This window comes from Agelaius tricolor, unplaced genomic scaffold (assembly GCF_023055355.1).
Source record: "Agelaius tricolor isolate 1412-34295 unplaced genomic scaffold, bAgeTri1.0.p SCAF_6, whole genome shotgun sequence".
In the NCBI taxonomy this organism is placed as follows: Eukaryota; Metazoa; Chordata; class Aves; order Passeriformes; family Icteridae; genus Agelaius; species Agelaius tricolor.
In genome coordinates this window covers 29300999-29320539 of record NW_027269266.1, presented here as the reverse complement: position 1 = coordinate 29320539, position 19541 = coordinate 29300999, and the positions used below count along the sequence as shown (strand labels likewise).

At 38.7% G+C, this 19541-nt stretch overlaps 1 protein-coding gene across 5 annotated transcripts in view; it reads right to left on the bottom strand.

Moving 5' to 3' along the window:
- Positions 1 to 475: 475 nt before the first annotated feature.
- Positions 476 to 19541, bottom strand: part of ITGB8 (integrin subunit beta 8) — a 60910-nt gene continuing 41844 nt past the window's right edge. For 2 of the 5 annotated variants that reach the window (XR_011679500.1, XM_071429153.1), the window contains 2 exons: positions 12218 to 12343; positions 11870 to 11979 (listed from right to left, as the gene is read on the bottom strand). Coding sequence is in view for 3 of the 5 variants with exons in the window: in XM_071429153.1 (XP_071285254.1) it covers positions 11893 to 11979; positions 12218 to 12343 (213 nt within the window). In the remaining 2 variants the exon portion in view is untranslated. Of the gene's footprint in view, positions 1203 to 11869; positions 11980 to 12217; positions 12344 to 13873; positions 19510 to 19541 lie in introns of those variants that run through there. The other 3 variants (XR_011679501.1, XM_071429154.1, XM_071429155.1) reach the window with 3 other exon arrangements.

The window sequence follows — 19541 nt, the reverse complement described above, 5'->3', positions numbered from 1 at the left end:
TGACCTATTTTCAAGTTGTGACTTGTGACCACACTTCCTAATCTACTCAGTAGTCAAGCAACAAACCCCAGATCTCACATGAGGCTCCAGAGAGCTGCCTTAGAAATTATCCTCAAGAGATGAGTGTGACATTGAAGAATTTAATCATACTGTAGGATTATTTTGTCATATTGTCTGCCCTCTCTGCATTTTTCTTTCAAACAGTCACAGAGATGTTTCATGAACCAATTTATAAACTCAGTCACAGCTGTTATTATAAAAAGTTATGTTGGAAACACCTAATTAAAGGTTCTGACATGCTCCATGGTCAAGGGAGATAAATGCAATGTTTTTATTTGCTCATTTTCGCCAATAGTCCATGATATTTGAGATAGGGTGTGTAATAACCTGTAACTTTAACTGATCCAGAAGAATATATGGCACATCTTAATCCTCTTTTGGGCCTTCGGTTTAAATAGTGTAGAAAAAAGAAGTTTTAAAAGGATTAAATTTTTATTGCATATAGAAAAGGGATACAGCAATGGAACATTGCATATTATTATGACATATATTATTTTGAGCAAGAAAAAAGAAACACCAAATGATCATGTGGAAGGAGAAGACATGAGTTAACCTAGCTAGCCACTGGATGGCACAATTGCTTTATTTAACTGTTGCAAAACTGGGTTGTTTTTCCTTCAGATTTAATTTAATAAACAAATCAACCCAGATGCAAGGGAGTTATTTACAGTGCAATAAACCAAACTGGAAAACCATCATACCCTAAGTAGGAAGTACAAATTATTACTGTGCAATTTAAGATGTTCTGTTAACACCACTACTTTAATAGATCAACCAAAACAACTAGATGAGCAATTTTCCCAATACTGGGCTTTGCATTGTGTGCTGTTTATACAGCTCCAGTGTCATCAACTTTGTGGATAAAAGAAAAAAAAAGTAAATTGGCTGAAAATGTAAAGTATAAAGGTTTATCAAATAAAATTTGGCTTCCTGATCAAAAACTTATTGATTTAAAAATAAACTATAATTAATAGGCATAAATACTGAAGTTTTGGAAGCGTCCCTAATTTCCCCATTGATCTTTTTGGACCCTCAAAAAGAGGTTATTCTATTTCAAGGCCTGTTTCATGGCGTCAAGTGTACTGAAATTGCTTGATGCTTTTTCTTGCTGACATTCTTTGGATCCACACCTTTTTTTCTCCCTGGAGAAAAAGTGAGAAGATGTCAATAGTTCATAACATGGAAGTCTATGACATATGAATTTTACCTCCTGTGGGATATGTTCCTGTTTACCCAAATAGTATTTCAAGAAAAAACCAATCACGTAAGACTGATATTCAACCTTAGAAGTACAGTAATAATACACAGCAACAGCAGCAGCAGCAGCAGTGTCCTTTTGATAGACATTACTGGCAGCCTATTGCTCTTATGGGACCTCTCCTTCCCAACTCCATCTTAAGCAGTGATTTTGGCTGGTTTCTCATGAGGAAATATAAACACAGCAAGAAAGAACTGCAAAGTGGGTGGGCACCATTGTTTGCCCAAATCAACCACAGGAAAAAGGCTTAAGAACTGCTGATTTAACTCTTGTGGTTTCCTAAAAAACAATAATAAAAAATAAAAGCAGGAGAAAGAGAGATTTGCACCATCACTTAATTTTCAATTGGCCACTTGCCATGCATAACTTATGAAAGAGGAAATCAGCCTACAATTCTTAAATATAGAAATTTCTCCCATGTTGGTGTTTGGATAAAATGACACCTGGGGACACAAGACAGGGGAACAACTGTGTTCCTCTACCCTTTCCAAAGCTTGGCTGTTGCTGGCCTGTAGGCACACCAACCTGCCAATGGGCATATGCATTATTTCCACCCTTTGTCTGCCAACCAAATAAATGGGGACATGAAGGAGTCTGCTGGGGTTATCAGGGAGAGATGCAGAGATTTCTGGTAGATGGAGAGCAACCAGATTTCATTATATGTACAACACATGCTTTTTAAACTTGTTTTAAAGTCTGAAAAGCACAGTCAGATACCTAGTTTCAGACACACATCAAAAAAAGAGAAAATAAATAAGTAATGTTACCCTTGAAGGCTGTCAAAGCACAAAGCCACAGTGGAAAAGCTGAGACTAGCTCCAAGGGTTTGCATGTGGAAACCATGGCATGTGGCCAGTCCCAAATCCCAGGGACGCCTCTCTTGCAGCAAAGCAAATTCCTTAATAGGCATAATTCAAAACCAGAAGAATAAACAGTATTTGTATGAATAGCTGACCAGTTCATCTATGGAGGAGGGATCCCCTTGAAGGGGGAAAGGAGTAGTACTCCTGAGACCTAAAACCACTGGATGAAACTGAAAAAAGCATGTACTTAATATTACCAAACACTCCTACACAAACCGAAAGGATGATCATAGAGGAAGAACTCATTTTTCTGTAAGGAGAAGTCCTGGCACACCACCAGTCTGTAGCACACAAGTCAGCTCTCCTACAGAAGGCATATGACTTAGGGATCCTAATTCTTTTGCTTCAAACTGTTTGAAATGAGGAAAAGAAGGGGCAAAAAAGAGTGTGTTACATTAACAGAGGCTGCTGCACTGGGGAGAGGGCCTGTGAGAATAAGGGCCCTGTTTACAGGGCCCAAATCATGAATTGAGGTGGGATTTCCCCATGGGGCTCCTCCTGAGCTGGCCCCTGCTGGCTACAGTCCCACAGCTCTGTTGTACTGCTCTCATCCTTCTCCTGTTTTATAAATCAGATGCTGGAAAAAGTGTTGAGGAAAGCATGACAGGTCAGGGAGGTCCAGCTGTGGTGCTTTGGGCTGGGTGGGCCTGAGGGGCTTCTTTCAGGTGGCCATGTTCCATTTGGGTGACCTGGAGAACACAGCTTCGGAGCAAAATCTGACATTAGAGACACAAACGTACCAGTACTCATGAACCTTCTATGGATGCCATACTTATATCCCACAAAGCTATCATGTGTTCAAGCCTTCACATGACAGATTTACACACCATGAAAAATATTAATTATCCCAAATATATTGCCCAGAACTTCTGTTTTATAACATATTCAGTTCTCAGTCCATAGTCACACTTCTTAGGCAGCAGTATGAGACCTGTGGGGGCACTCCTTTTAGTGGACTCATGTGAAAATTACATTCAACTGTTGCTTTTTCAACACATAAATTGCTTTTCCAATGCATAACTCTGACAGTTAAAGAACAACAAACTACTCAAATATTAAAAACAGAGTCATCTCAGAATCAGTCTAACGTTACTCTAAATGCCATTTATAAAACTGGAGTTGTGCCATAATGAATCAGATCTCAATGCTATGTGCTGTAAAATGATGGTTGCAACCAAATATAAGTTTTATTTCACACAAAAGGATCTCTTGCTATTTGCAGGTTGCAACATCAGTAAAGTTCTATGTTCCCTTGATGATTGCTTTAATTTCTTTTATAAGAAACAAGCACTGAATGTACAGAATGGAAGATTTTTATCCACAAAACTCTTATTTCAGTGATACCAAAAAAAAATGCTGATTTTGCCTAAGGATTCAGTAGGTCCAAATAACTCCATGTATTGAGTCTGTACAAAGTGGGCTTAAGGCAATATCATCCCACCTCCACGTGGGAGATCTTCTGGGATCTTAAATTTCCCCATATGCATTAAAAGAAGGACTGCAACAATGTGGTTTGTCATCACCATGACCGGCTGACAAAGATGTGTGCCATTGGCCACCTCTTAGTCGTGCCCTTGCAGACTCTGCCCAAGGAATCATATATTGACCTGTTACCCAGAGTACTTGCAAAGAGGCCAAACGAGCAGCAGTTTTAGGTTGAGCTTGGTGACTGTGTTGTTTCGTGTCAGCTCTTGGAGACAGTCATGTCTGGACGAGTTGACACCAGCTTTGCTGTCACTATTCCACTGAAGACAGAAATGGTTGGACAGTAAGTTACTGAGAGTAAATTTTAACTTAGGGTTTGTAAACACATCTCAGGATCTTCTGTGCTGAAAATGTTGCAGTTGTGAACAAGATGTTCTACTGTAGCCCAACTTCTGCGCTGCCAAGCAGATGCAGTTGCTTGTTGGACATGAGGGAAGTGCTGAGATGCCAGACAGTGGGATGGAGCATCTCTCCCCACTCCTCCACACTTGCCAGTGTGCCTTGTGAGGGACCATCTGAGTAAAGCACACGGGTAATCTCATGCCCTCCTCTCTTGGGTCTCTGCCCCTGCCCCCAAAGGCAAGTTTGCTGATTTCACACCCACTGCAAACACTGTAGCAGAGGGACAAGGCCAGGACTAGTTCAGAGCAGCTATAAGGTTCAACTTTCAAGTTTTTATAGTCATATGTGGATAATTCTGCATAATCACTTATGCATTTCTAGAAAAAGGGCATAGATGGCAGCTGTGTCTATTATATAATATTTCATCTTGCTAGCTCTATGGATGCAGTCTGTACCTGACCTTGGATGCTGCCATTGGAACAGATATTGTGGACATGTGAGGCTTTCCTTGAAATTTTGTGGACATGGATGATGTTACCCTGGTGTAATGGACAAACTTCAGCTTAATGTGGGATAGGGAAGATTGTGAGAAGGAACATTTTCCATAGGAAATATGAGAATGGACTATACAAGGAACATTTGGCACTTCTCTGATACGTCATATATATTCCACAAGCTTTTCAAACTCAACTCATGAGTGGGAAGGGAGCATGAATTGCAGAACAATTGCATAATATTTGGTCTAATATGACACTTTAGCCTGAAGCAGTCTTGTGAATTTGTATTTCAGATTACCCATGGTCTTTCTCAAGAAATCTAATTAAACTTCAAAGATGTTCCCACTAAATTGAGCCCTATAACTTCAGCAACAGGAATGACATCAGAACCTTTGGAAAGGAAAAAGATGAATATTGCAAGAAAAAAAATGTAGGAAAAAATGCTTTTAGAAGGCTACTGATCATGGGCCAAGCCATACCCTCAGCTATGTGCATGCTATTCCCACTGAAGCTAAAGGGATTTGTGTATGCCTTGGAGCAGAGTATGGTTCTATGCTTCAGATGGCAAAAACCTTCCATGGACAGGTAAGGAATACACATTCAAAGTAAATGTGTGCTATAAATGTCACTGAATTGAGTTTATTTATATAGCTATTTCTTCAATGAAGAGAATTGGTCTGCTTTGTAAAGGAGTGTGATGATTGCAGCTTTTCCTTCCTAGCAGATCCCTAGCAAACTGTTGCGAGCTGTACCAATGACCACCTGCATACAGCAAGCCTCTTGAAGCAAATGTAGGTAACACAGAGGGGAACAATGATGTGTGCTTAGGAGCTAACCAGGCTCCACATATCTCACAGACTCACAGACCTATCCAGATTGGAATGGACCTTGAGAGGTCTCTAGTCCAACCTCTTGTTCAAAGGAGAGCAATGCTGCGTTGGAAAAGTTTGCTCAAGACATTGTCCGGCTGGATTTAAAAAACACTGAAGAACAGAGACCTCATAGCTTCTCTGAGCAACCTCTTAGAATGCTTAATTATTCTCAGAATGAACATTCTTCTGAAAACCCAGTCTCAAACTCCAGTTCCAGCCTATGTCCATTATCTTACTACGAATCTTGGTGAAGAGACAGATTCCATTGTCTTGATCACCTAACAGTTGCCCATAGGCACTGGCAGGCTGCTCCTTGGTGCCCTGGAGCCACCTCTTACTGAGGGTGAACAAGCCCATATCCCTTGCTCTCTTCTCACTGCGCAAGTGCTGCAACCCTGACCATCTCAGAACCTCTTTGCTGCATTTGCTCAAGGTCCTCAATGCCTTTCTTGTACTGAGACCCAAAAGTGGATGCAATATCTAGGTGTGGTACTACCGAGTGCTAAGTAAAATGGGGACAAAGCAGTAGAGATTCATACTGTGGAAAATATCTTAACAGATTTCAGTCATGATGACTCTCACGTTCAGATTTATCTCAGTAGTCTTTTCTTATTTTTAATTTTCCACTTCTTGTGATTCAACAAATGTAGGAGTGCATTTGGGACTGTGCTGTGCCAAACATTGGAGGAATCTCTGCCAAAATTTCGAAGTTCAAAACTTTTGTCTTTGAACAAAACGTAGGAGTGAAATAGTGATTTACCATCCCCTCAAGAGATAATTTTTAAGATGACAGTCACCACAGTAGAGGGCATGATAATCCTTGTTTTAACTTTTTTCATATACCTTCTTGTTTCTCTCTCATTTTCACTGTTGTCTAAGAAGCAATACTTTCCATTGCCATAGTGGTATCTAATAAAGAATTCAGCTTACAATTCATAGTTTTATCTAATTAAAAATTCAGCTTATAATTCAAGGAGATTTGCTTACCAATTGATCTGGTTTTCAGATGCTATCATTTATAGCAGGACTTTTTAGGGCCCATATATAACATTTTCATCTTCTATGTGTCTTGCACAGGACTCTAAGAATCACACCATGTGCCTGAGAGCATTTTCCAAACTCTTCTTGAAATCAGACTTCCCACTTCCCTCGGGAGCCCGTTCCAGTGCCCAACCACCCTCTGGGTGAAGAACCTTTTCCTGATATCCAACCTAATCCTCCCTGACACAACTTCAGGACATTTCCTTGAGTCCTGTCACTGATCACCACAGAGAAGAGACCAGTGCCTGCCCCTCTTCCCTTCATGAAGCTGTAGCTGCAAAGAGGTTTCCCCTCAATGTCCTCCAGGCTGAAAAGACCAAATGACCTCAACTGCTTCTCATATGGCTTCTCCTCCTTCATCATCTTTGTGGCCCTCCTTTGGGCACTCTAACAGCTTCATGCCCTTATTAGATTGTGGTGCCCAAAACTGCACACAGGACTCCAGGTGAGGTGTCCCCAGCTCGGAGCAGAGCAGGACAATCCCCTCCCTTGCCAAGCTGGTGATGCTGTGCCTGATGTATTCCAGGACATGTGTGGCCCTCCTGGCGGCCAGGGCACTATGGGAGGTTAATGAAAAAGGAGCAGTTGGCAACAGATACTTCTTCAGGAACAGATGTTGAAGCTGTCCAAAAAGGCAAAAAGACGGAAGAACACTAGAAGCACCTTTCCTGCAAGGAGAGAGGGAAAGTCATGTAAGTGTTGCCTCTGTGGAAAAAACAGCATACGTGTGTATGGATGTCAGAGTCAGATAGCTGGCCCAGAGGGAAGTGGGCTATTGGAGACATTCATTGAGGACACGCTGCAGTTGATGAATATTTTGTCTTAAGAAAACCTGTTTACTTCTGCTGGCAGAAGTAGGCTGGCATGTGAGATCAGGAATGTCATATTGACAAGTGAAAGGAAGTATGACTCCAGTAATAGGTTTCTCTTAACTGGATTGTATGTGCTCTCTCTTAATGCAAATGCCCTTCTGGAACTAGGATGTCCAGCAGGAAGGGAAGAGGAGCAAAATGCTCTGATACAGCACATGGTTCAGACATATAGGCAAACAAACAATTTGCCTACAAAGTGCAAGGCTGGTTAACCTTAGAGGTAGTGGGTTGCAGTGGGTAGAATTTAGGTAACCATCAATCACGTATAGAAGAGAGAAGGTAGGAAATTCTGGAGGAAAAGATTTTCATGATTTTCATGGAAAAAAAAATCTGGAGACCAGGACTTTAGTAAGAACTTTCTGTGAGGCCTTTACTACAGCCTGTGCAGAACTGGAGACAGAAGTAGAAAGGCAGAACTGTAATACTGGAGGGGGTATCTGGCAAGATTTCTGCTTCATGAGGAATGAGGCTATGCACTGAAAAAACAAAATTATGAATGAGAGACAAAAAGAGAGAGGGGGGAAGAGAGACAGAGATCCTTCTTGAGCCAAAAGGGAGCTGAACTTCTAGCACTTGTATGCAAGAGAGATGTGAGGAATCATCTTTCTTTCATTCCATGGTTTCAGAGCTAAACAGGAAAGTATGCTATAATTCAGTATAACACCTCTGTTAAGGAGAAAGACATGAAAATGTTAGAAAGCATTATAAAATGAAAAGGAAGAAACATCAGTATGTCCCTGGTAAAGAGGTGGGTTCTGTACATTCTGAATTTTGAAAACAACTCTACTCCTTCATTCATAAAGAAGGAGATGAGAATGTCAGTGATAGGAGAGGATCTGAAAAGTGCTGCAAAGATGATCAAGGATAAGGACAGGCTTTGGTATAAATGACTCTGTCTGTTTGGACTTCACAGTCTGGGAAAGGTGACCTGGCAACACATGACAAGTTTTCCAGAGAAGAGCTGCTGGGGTTCAATGTCCCCTCTATTTGCTTGGGGGCATAGTTCCTGCATTCCAAATGCTGCATTCAAAACCAGAGGAAGCTCTTCTTCATGCAGCAGTTCCAGACTTGGTGGCTGACTCTTTTTTCTTCTTTTTTTTTTTTTTAAGTAAGCTCTATGGCACATACCTGAAAGTGAGGTTTACTGATTTACTAAAGGAATTAGAAGTAGGAAATGCTGAAAAATTACTTGAGGCTAGGGGACCTCATGAAAGTAATACACAGTTGGAGTGTGCTTATGCTTCCCATGGCAGCTTGCCTCCACTGCTGGAGACAGATAGACCATGCTAGAGGGACTCCAGGTTTGAAAAAACCTGGCTATTCTCATGTACTGATATAAAAGTGAGTACTGATATAAAAAGTAAGGAGTCTTGTTGGAACACAGTTCTGGTGCTGTGGAAGCACTTGTCACTTCCATATCGCTAAGGTAAGGAGGGCACAGCATCATTCCTCTTCCTTGTGAACACTGTAAATTAATCTTATTTCGATGACCTCTAGGGAGGCACCTGGGGGAAATAAAGTATCTAAAATATCATTCCAAGGGGGATCTCAAAAATACTCAAACAAAAGAGAGTTCTTCAGAAAAGTCCCTCACATCATAACCCTTAGAATTAGCAAAATTTCAGGTATGTTATACTGCTGACTTCAGGGCAGCTGTGTATAAATTGACTACACATTTTATATCCAATAAAACTTCAATAGCCCAGGTGCTGTAATCATATAAAACTTACAATACTGTCCTCTTTGCCAAAGCTTGCTGAAGAATAGCAAATCCCTTATTTCATTAGTTCAAAGGACAATTGCAGACTTTGCTGGCAAGCACTTGCATTGACCTAAGGAAGAAGGAGGAACCAAGCACTGACCAAGTGAGGGAGTAAAATTTGGCAAGGTAAAAACACTTGAATTCCATAGGAATAAGGGCACCAAATGTATCAAATCACTTAAATAATAGCATTTAGACTGGGTAATACAGTTTAATTTGAGATATTTCAAGTGACAGAAATTTGTTAATTTTCCTTCTCCACATAAATAAAAAAAAATGAAAAAAGGGAAAAACAAAGTAATTAAGTACAATACCACACTTGACAAAAAGTCAGCTAATAGACAAGCAAAGTTCTTGGTTAGCACAGGAAATAACAGTAAATTATGCATTACATTATTTTCAGATAGTTTAAGTCCAAACTACCTTTTTTTTTTTGGTGGATAAAAAGGGGAAAAATAGAAAATGTAAGAATATTCCACAATATTTGCTAGCAGAAATTCTTGGTGATCCAAGAGGGAACATCATCTAAGACAATAAATAAAGCCTTTTATGTTTTGGATCACCAAACAAGTTCTGTGAAAGATGGTGTTTTTTTAAAAGAAAGAATATAACATATTACATTAACATTCCTAAACTGCTGCATATCTGATATCAAAGGTGATCTTATGGATTTGATATTTAAAGCTGCTCAGCATGTTCACTTCTAACAGAGTCTTCAACTGAACCACAAGGGCCCAGCAATTTAACAGAAGTGAACCTTGGACAAAACTGTTGAAACCAGAGTTTGTTTGGTTTTGGGTCTGGAAATTAATCTACTTGGTTTTCATTTTAGACCTCATGAAACACTTCTAGTCTGTCACAAAATAATAAATCTTCCTTCTGAGAATGACACTTTTTGGATTTGCAAAATGATCTGACACATTATCTTTTCTTTCTTTGGGCCAAATGGTTCTTTCTTTTTTAAAAAAATCAAAGGCATGAGGAAAAAAATTCTGCTTTCAAAGGCATGAGATAAAAACTGGCTAAAGAATCATTAATTTATTATTTTTGACATCCTGATTAGGACCTATTTGTGAACCAAAAATCCCAGGGTCAGGTGCTGTGTCTGTCTTCTAGGTTTTAGGTTTAATGTGCTAGGCAGCAGCCAAAAAGGATAAAAGCAAAAAGAAGAAATAAAGACAGCAGGGAATACTTCAAGTTACAGTTTCCACACGATAGCAGCTAGCCATTAACAGAAACAGGAATTTTAAAAGGAAGATCCCGCTATGCATATGAAATTAGGGGAGGAATCCCATTTTAAGCATATACAAAAAAGGTGAGGGAGACTGTGCCTGCATATAGACTGACAGGCTGGTTAGCAACCAGAGATGGACTTCTTGATGCTGAGAAAAAGTTAATTTGGATGGAATATGCAGACAGACACACACATAAACATACATAAACACACACACACAAAGTTATACAGAAAGAAATACTTACAAACAAAAAAAAATTGTTATCAGAATGGGGATATTAGAGGAGAAATATGTCTCTGGGCTTTGTATGGTGCAAACACCTTGCAGAAGCTGTGATTTAAAGCTTACAGCAGGAGAATTCCTGTGGGTATCTGTGGGCTGGCTAGTACAGCAAGAAATAGCCCCAGCTTCTTAACTCTGGAAAGGAGCAGGAGAATGGTACTGCCCCTGACCAAGTTGAGAGATGCTCTCTCTTTAGCTTAGCACCACAGACTTTAACTTGTTCTTTTCTGCCCAAAAGTAAAAAGCTTTCCTCATCAGCTGTTTCCTGATGAAGCCCTCTGACCCTGGGTCTGCAATTTTCAAAGAAGACACAGGTAGAGCTCCATTTAGATGTAGAGAGATACACAAGAAGAGGAGAAAAGAAGCTGAAAAAGACAGGAAGTATTTATTTTAGCTGTTGTGGTTTTTTTCCCCACAAGAACCTGGGTGCAGCTGCAAAATGATTCAAGGAAAGAAGCCAACCATAAACACTCCTGAAGACAAGGACAATCTAAAGAACACCATGATTAAGTTGTGTAAGTCTTTGAAATTCCTGCTTTGTCTAGAGCAGAGTAAAGCAAAAGTGTGTCCGAAAATTTTATGAAAAACCCATCCAGTGTCGTGTCCCCAGTCTCCTCAGCAGGCCACACACCTTACAGCCTCAGTGATGCTTTCAGAATGCTTGTGGTAAGGCTATGGTCAAAGCCCAAAAACTCAGAAAGGGGTTTGTGAGTAGCCTCTCCTGTGAGTAGTTTTGAGAGCAGAGGAATACCACTCAGAGACAGGTCCTGGACTCTCCAGATTGCTCAGACATAAACAAGAGGCTTAGGATGAGGCTTAGAGCCCCAAAAGGGGGACTTGGCAAGCTGCAGAGCTGAAAGAAATACATCACAAGTACTGATTTGAATAAGCCTATGTGACATAACTTGGCATTATTATGCTTTTGTGGCTAATAATGTAGTTTTATCTGCTTGCATACACATCATCTTTATTAAACAGTAACTGTCCTTCATGAATCATGAAGTTCAAGGCCAAGAAAATATCAGAGACCATGCTATGCTCTGTGCTGAGGAGATAGAATGGTTTACAAAAAAATAAGGAAAATTCTGCTTTCTGCCATCCACCACAGTCCCTGGAATGAGGAACCAGATGATAATGTTGGGGCCTCTTGAGTACAAATAAATCAGACTGGTAGCCCACTTTATATGAATTCTGTACAGTCCAATACAACTTGGACCACTCCAAGACTCCCAAGCAGAATATGAGCAGCCAGAAGAACCGACAGCACTTGTGTTCTAATCACAGCTTCAGACCACTTGAGTTACTGTAAAACTAGATTTTTATTTACTTTATACGATACATTAAACTGCTTGCTTTTAAACCCAGGGTAGCAGGAATGCATTTCCAAGGTTCTTGTCTTTGTTGCAGAACCTGAAAGCAAAAGAAATCACCCACTTGTCAGATTAACTCCTTACTAGTCAAAATCAGTCTGTTAACAAAGTTTTTATTCTTAATTCTAATCATCATCTTTTGATTGTCATCAGGCATATTCAGATACTCACTCAAACCAACTCTCCTAATGCCATTTTCTCTGAATATTGGATCAATTCTGTAGCTACCACAAAAGGAATCATGCAGGCAGAGAAATTCTGTAATAGAATACACCTACATGACTGGTGTCAAAAAAGTGGCTGTAATCAGGATCTCTTTCCTCCTCCAGCTTTAGAGGCTGCAATTTAGGTTTCTTTTCTCTTTGGAGAGTCTGGGCAGCAAGCCTTTTCCTTGGCAATGGCATCTGCAAGAAAATAGCACTTGCGTTAGGTTAGAGACACATTTAGGTCCTGTTGTACTCTTGCTGACAACGGTGTATATGTGGGTAAAAACTGGCTAAATACAATGCCAGTGTCACAAACCCTGTAATGACCTGGATATTTAAAGGTATATAGGTATGAATTAGTTACTGGATTACAGAACATAGGAAAGAAGAGAGGAAGAAAGATTTTATACAGAGCACTTACCATCATTTCATAACATACAGGATATGCCAACACTGCTTGGTGCCAGGATCACTGGCTATGGGAGACTTAAGTGTTGACAAAACCTCAGCTTCAAGCTACTCCCAAATAGCAAAATGGAGGCCTACAGCTCTGGCTCAAGTTATACACTTGAATTCTACATCTGAAATTCAGATCTAGGTTTATGTTTATTCTGAGTAATGATAACATGAATGTTTTCCCAATAAAGAGCTTTCAAGGAAAATATGTATTTCTGTTTATAGGACTCGCTGCTCCTGCTTGCTCTGGGTGTCAGTGAAGGTTGATTACGGCATCTGTGAAAGGAAATTTCTCAGATATAGTCTCACCATGCATATATTAAGATGATGTTCCTTGCTTTGATAAAAGAAGCAAAAAAGATTTACAGATTTTCCCTGTGATAATTTTTTTTTTCTTACAGTTTTGACTTTTTCTTAGTGTTTCTCTTTTATTGGACACTAAGCTACATGATTAAGAACACATCAGTTGTCACTTGATTCCCTCTCACTCCTAAAGCAAAACCTGTATCATGTTAGCAGCATGGATGGACAGTTTTATTAGTGATGTCTGGCAAGTGTTTTAGTGCCACAGATATCTCTTACTGAGGCATCATGGCAAATTTTAAATGTCCTTATTCAAGGCATATCTAAATCCTTTTCAAGAACAATTTCATGCCGCTGTGCAAGGCAAATGCTGTGACTGATTCTGCACAAGGAGAGAATGACAGAACCTTCCCCACCACTGACATGTTTTTACCAGCACCCATGAAGTGACCCAAGTGTGCAGTGAGTGGCATAGATGAGGCATCTGCAGAGATTTACTCATTTCCAGAAATCTAGCTCCTCTACCACCCAACAGAGCAAGGGAAAAGAGAGGCTATCACAACCATGTATCAATCTAGAGATTGTATTTACACAGCAAGTATCTTCTTGTCTTCTACAAAATACTAGCACCTCCTGGTGCTTTCAGATTTAGATGGGTTGGGCAAGGTAAACCCTTGGTGGTGGGCAGCTGCACCTCCAAACTGATAAATAGTTTTTTGCTCCTTCCCATCTTCTCAAAATTCATCCTGAATGTGCATCTACTCATTTGCCTACATATGATAAAAAAAGTATTCTTTATATTTTATCTCCTTGGACATGGTATTGTTCAATTTTAAAATAACCACAATCATATCTTCCCTTTGCAGATATCGGTACACTTCAGTAAATGTGCTTTATACTTTTAAAAGCAGGTGAACATCTCTTTCTTGTCACAGATATATTTAATATCAAAAATATGAAAAATCCATATGGATTAAGTATTGATTTTATTTTTAGAGAGCAAGTACAATGATGTTGCATTAAAATAATGCTATGTCATACTTGTTACAGCTCTGATAGAAAAATAAACATCTCAATATGCTACAGTGTAACTCATTAATAAATATTACAATAAAAGTTAGTAGTCAACTGAAATTAATAAAACAGCTATAAAAGTATACTATTTTAAATAATAAAATATTCAATATATTTCCAGATGAACAAAAGTAGTGATTTAAAAGTATCATTCAAAATGTAAAATGAGCAGTAAAAAGTTATCAAATTTAAAACCTCTTCCCTTACTAACATTCTCTAGGCATAAAATCTAGACACACATTATTTATTTCTCTATATTTATTTTTTACAAAAGGTAGTATATGTTAAATAGAAAGTTTAAAACTGTAGTATTATTAATCGCTGTCACACAATTGCTAAGTAAGACACTTTAAAGTAGCATTATTTTTGAAGCAGTAGTAGGTAAGAGTGAAGATGTCAGCACAGTGAATTCATCCAACACTAATGCATCTGCAAAAGACTCATTTTTCAGCATCTCCCTTCAAAATATAACTGAAACAGCCCAAATACAACATAGGTATCAGGATGAAATGTTAGAATTTGGACAGAAGTAATGATTTTAACAAATGCCACATACTTTAATTTTTTTCAATAGGTACCTTTTTTTTAAGCATGTTCAGAAAAGGAAACAAAGAGAACATGAAATTCAGACCAGCAGAAAGCTTAAGAATCTAGAAATATAAGGTTTTTTCTTCCCCCCCCAACCCCCCCCAGACATGCCAACCATTCTGAGCTGCCTTGCTCTCAGTGAAACCCCACTGATCTGGCATGCTATAAAGATTCATTCCCATTGGTTAACTTTAACCTTTTTCCCCCCTCTCCAAGAATTTCAATCCTCTGTAAGAGCCAACAGATACCTGTGCATCAGAGCAGTCTCGAGATCAGAACTAAAAATTAGTGTTTTTCTTAGGTATTGCTTAATTTCTGCTTTCCCCCCTGTTGCAAAATGGTAGCCAGGACATTGTCACCAGGCGTCACTCGCAGTGCAGTTGGGACAGAGTAGGAGTCACCCAGCACTGACTCAGCACAAATGCCTCTGTGAGAAGTGCCCTTTACAGCCACTGCTCACATTCCTCAAGGCTGGCTGGTGGAGATCCAGGGGCTGGTGGGAAGTCAGCGGGCAGGTGCCCAAACGCTCCCCAGGAGCTTTAATGGAGGTCTGCAGCATCCATGTGTACAGGCTGTCCCTTGCTGGGTTGTGTGCAGGCATTTTTGATGAGTAAAGATGCAAAAAGCCTGCAGTCTTAGGGTTCAGACTGCACACAATGCAGCCCCGGTCTGGGGCCAAGAGCCTGCGATGTGAACCTAGGGCACCACCACTGCCAAGCCAGCCCACTGTGAAGAGGCTTCCTTCCCTGACAAAAGGCAAAGTGAGATCTCAGAGCACCATTTCTGCAGGGATGCTGTGGGGAGCCCCAGCACTGTCCCTCTTGAAGTCTCCACACAGGCAGCCATGCCCTTGCATGTTTCTGCCCTGGGCATCACCAGACTCTATGCCTAGTTTAGGACAAAGAGTTGCTTGAAGCTGTTTCACACATTCACTCCCATGGTTTGCAAAACATGCACACTAAGCAGGAAATAAATATTATATATGATCATACTGGGAAAATAATATTTTTCCATTGCAGTCAGAAGAATGCTTTACATAGCAGGTTTTCATGACATCATAGAGAGGAAAAAATAAATCCAGTTGTAAATAATAGCTAAAATGTAAACTATGCCCATACGAACATCCTTCCTTTTTAAGGTTCATTTTTAACCTTGCAAATGTAAGGGAATTTCAGCTGGGCACAATGAAAATTCCTTGCATACCATGTGCACGTTTTCTGGATGAAACAGCTATTTTCCCACACACTTCTGCAGCAATCTTATTAGTGTAGTCATGATTCTTGGAAAGAACTATTTCATAGCATTTTTTCATTTTATAGTACTCAAAAAAATCTGAAGTAAAATACATACTTTTTAATTACATAAACATGCAATTTCTGAAGTGTCAGGCAAATAACAGGTCAAAGGTTAAAAAATGAGACTAGAATTTGAAAAGTATACATATGGATTTTAACAGTAACAAATATGCTGTGAAAAGTCATGCACATTCTTCATTTGTGGGACCAAATCTAAAAACAATTCCCCAAACTAATGATGAGATGCAGCAGTATCTGCTGGTATATTTTTGGATATAAGCATGCAGTAGAATTATTTGACTTCTTTCTAAATTTTTTTGAAGAAGCCCAGTATAAAAAGTGTTATTTGAGAACTTTGGAACACTCTATTCTGAGGTTAGTTATTTTTTCCCCTATTTTTATGAACATCTTTGACGCACAGTACATTGAAAACTAATATGAACTAATTTGTCTTTAATATCTCCCATATTAAGCACTATAGGAAGCACAGTCCTCCTGCAATCACTGAAGAAATTCCTTGTGAATTAAAGGCTGCTTTCTCATTTAAGGTCATGTGCTGAGGGAACACAGCTCCCTAAATAGTGAGGCTTTTGTTGAGCTATTCATCTCCTGCAGCAGCTCTTCTGAAAAACATGGTCAAAGGCAGAGGGAAACAAGTACCAAGCAAAGCCAGAGTTTCTCATGGATAGATTCCATCCCTAGAAACAAAGCCTCCTCCCAAGAATCCTGCTCTGTATAAGCTCCCCATGGGCCTTCTAAAAGCCTTGACCTGTCACATTAGCAGCAGCTTATTCTCTTTCACTAGCCTCTTCCACAATACAGAAAAACCATGAGGGAGATGCAAGAAAGCTTTTTTCTTTTTTTTTTTTTTTTTTTTTTTTTTTTTTGTTTTGTTTTGTTTATATTTATTTTGTTTTATTTATATACATTTTTTTAATCTCAGGACAGCAAGCAGCTTACAGTGCAATTTAATTTGTCCTGTGAGCCTGCTCTTTTTGATCAGAGCATTTGAAACATTCAGGCAGGTGTCTGATAAGGAAATACTGGCCATGCCCCTTCACAGGCAGCAGTCCAATGCCAAGTGCTACAGAAGAAAAGCAGTAGCAGTGTGATGTGATATGTCTGGAAGATGGGTATTACAGCTCAAGTCTTTCTTCCACCAAGAACCCACTTCCATTATCCCTTACCCACAAAACTGAACTCCGTCTAACAGTGAAAAGTAATTTCTAATGTAAATAAATATATTTATCAGTTCAATAAATTGTTTAGTACATGCTTTAAAGGCCATTATGGGGTGAAAATAGATTCTGAGGAATCTTTCTTTTAAAGGGTTTATCACACTGTTTAAAGAACTTAATTAACCTCTTTTTTATATACTTAGATATATTCCACTAAGCATTTTTAAAATTTAAGTTAAATAGCAACCAGAGATTGTTCCTCACTCACAAATTGCCATGAATTCTGACAAGGGTAACAGCAGGTCAACCTTTATCAATCTTTTATCTTTATCCCACCAGAACCAGTTGTTTGAAATCTTTTAATTTATACAGGAGGAGAATGGTCCTATACACTTTAAAAGAAAATGAGAGTTTAAGGTGTAATTCTTAGACTACAGAGTTAATCTATAACTAAGGTTCTACAATTAAGCTAACACTAAAGACAGGGTCAGTGTAAAGAAACACTCTTTTTGTTAAATGAGATAATTTTACCTGTGTGGTAGAAAGCTCAGGACTGACTTTGGAGACTGCTTTAAAAACATTTAATAGTCCAATTTACACATTTAAAAAAAAATCCCTAAGCTTTTATGACTAATGAAAGGCCCATTGTCTGTGTATTATTTTTCTCAATCCCACTTGATCTATTACCCAAGAAACTTAACACTCATAAAACACTCATCATTTTTCTACACCCTGCCTTCCTTTCAATCCTCACAGTGCTCAGGTTTCAGTGGGAGTTTACAGAAGAAATACAGAATAGGAAATACAAGTAATTTCTAAAGACTGCACATAAGGAAGTCCTGCTTTGTTTCTGTAACTCTTTTCTATGACAAATAGTGACGGTATTTAGTATTAGTAATAAATGTTAGTGAAATTATACACTGTCTTCTGAGATGATTTTTCTTTTTGCCAGCAAGGTTTTAGTGCATTAGAGGTTGATCAGATTTTCACAGGGTTTCAGCAGCATAGAGTTAGTAAATCAGACTGACACTTCCAACAAGCATATAACAATAACATGTGTTCTATCACTCTAGCTGGTTTCAGGGGTAAAAAAAATATGCTTCTGCTTGACTTTTTAGCTCCCATTCTGCTCTCAGATAAGCTTAATTGGTCCCACCATATTTGGAAGAGTTTTTCACATTTCTGAAGGCAGAATCTAATCCATATTTATGAAGTCAATTAATGTGTTTTGAGAAAAAGACTCTTATTTTCCTCACTTTCTTCTAGTTTGCAGGTTCTTTTCTCCATCAGACACGACATACTTCTCAATGCGCAAAAAACTGAAGTAGTTACAAAAATCTTAGAAAACCTAATCTCATCAACTAATTTACATAGAGAAAAAGAGCACATGTAAAATCAGACTTATGCCTGACATCATATAAAAAGATCCAAGTCCTTATTTGGCAAAACACTGACATGTAGCTAGCAAACCAAACACAGCTCTGGTGTAATTTATCTATTTGCAATGGATTTGATGCTGTTGACTCTAAAGGCGTAGTCTGCTGGCAGTGATCATCATGTAGACTATGCTGTTGGGTAAAGGAAGTAATTTTCTGTAGCCACTCAGCTTCCAAACACCTTAAGTTTTGTATAAAATTGGGGCATTATATTTAAACAAGTAAAAAAGCTTAAAATTACTCTTTATCAGATATAAATTATCCTTAAATGACATCATCCATACAAAAAACCCTATAAATATATAATTTATCTGTGTGTGCATGCATATATGTATGTATACACACACAACATACACCTATACCAGGAACTAAACACTCAATCCCATCATTTTTATGAGGAAAAGATAAGAGGAATAAGCAGACAAATTAGTGGAATCTGTCAACTGAGACAACTATAAAAGTACCATTTACTCTATTAAAGAGCATTTTAATAGTTTCATCTATTGCTATAATATACAGCAATGTTAATACTCCAGTCACAGCTTTTGTCCGTTCCCACAGAGCACATCAGTACTAGCTACATGTAGAGTGAGATCAGTGCTTTGTCAGACCAGTTTGTATCTACATTCTAGGCCATAACTAAATAAATTAGAATATGCTAAAGTGCTACATCAACACTAATGTTTCTGAACAGTAGTAACGCACATTTCTCTTTCAAAAAAATTTAAAAAAATACAGCAGCTATAGTTCCAAACATAATCACATAATGTGAATATGTTCACATGTCACTTTGTTACAGTATTCAACAAAATGCACAACACAAAACCATATGGCAACAGTCAAGACTCCCACAGAGTACAAAAGGTAATTTCTTAAAAGTCGAGCATGATGGAAATAGACATTTGCAGTCTTCAGAATTCACACTTGAAAGTTTCGTTTAATTGCAACTTGCTGATGTCGATATTTATTTCCTCTGGTTTGTCACGTCTGTATGTTACTGTTCTTGTACAAACTGTAGGCAAAAACATCTTATCCTTGAAGGAGAAGATACAATTTTTATCAGCAA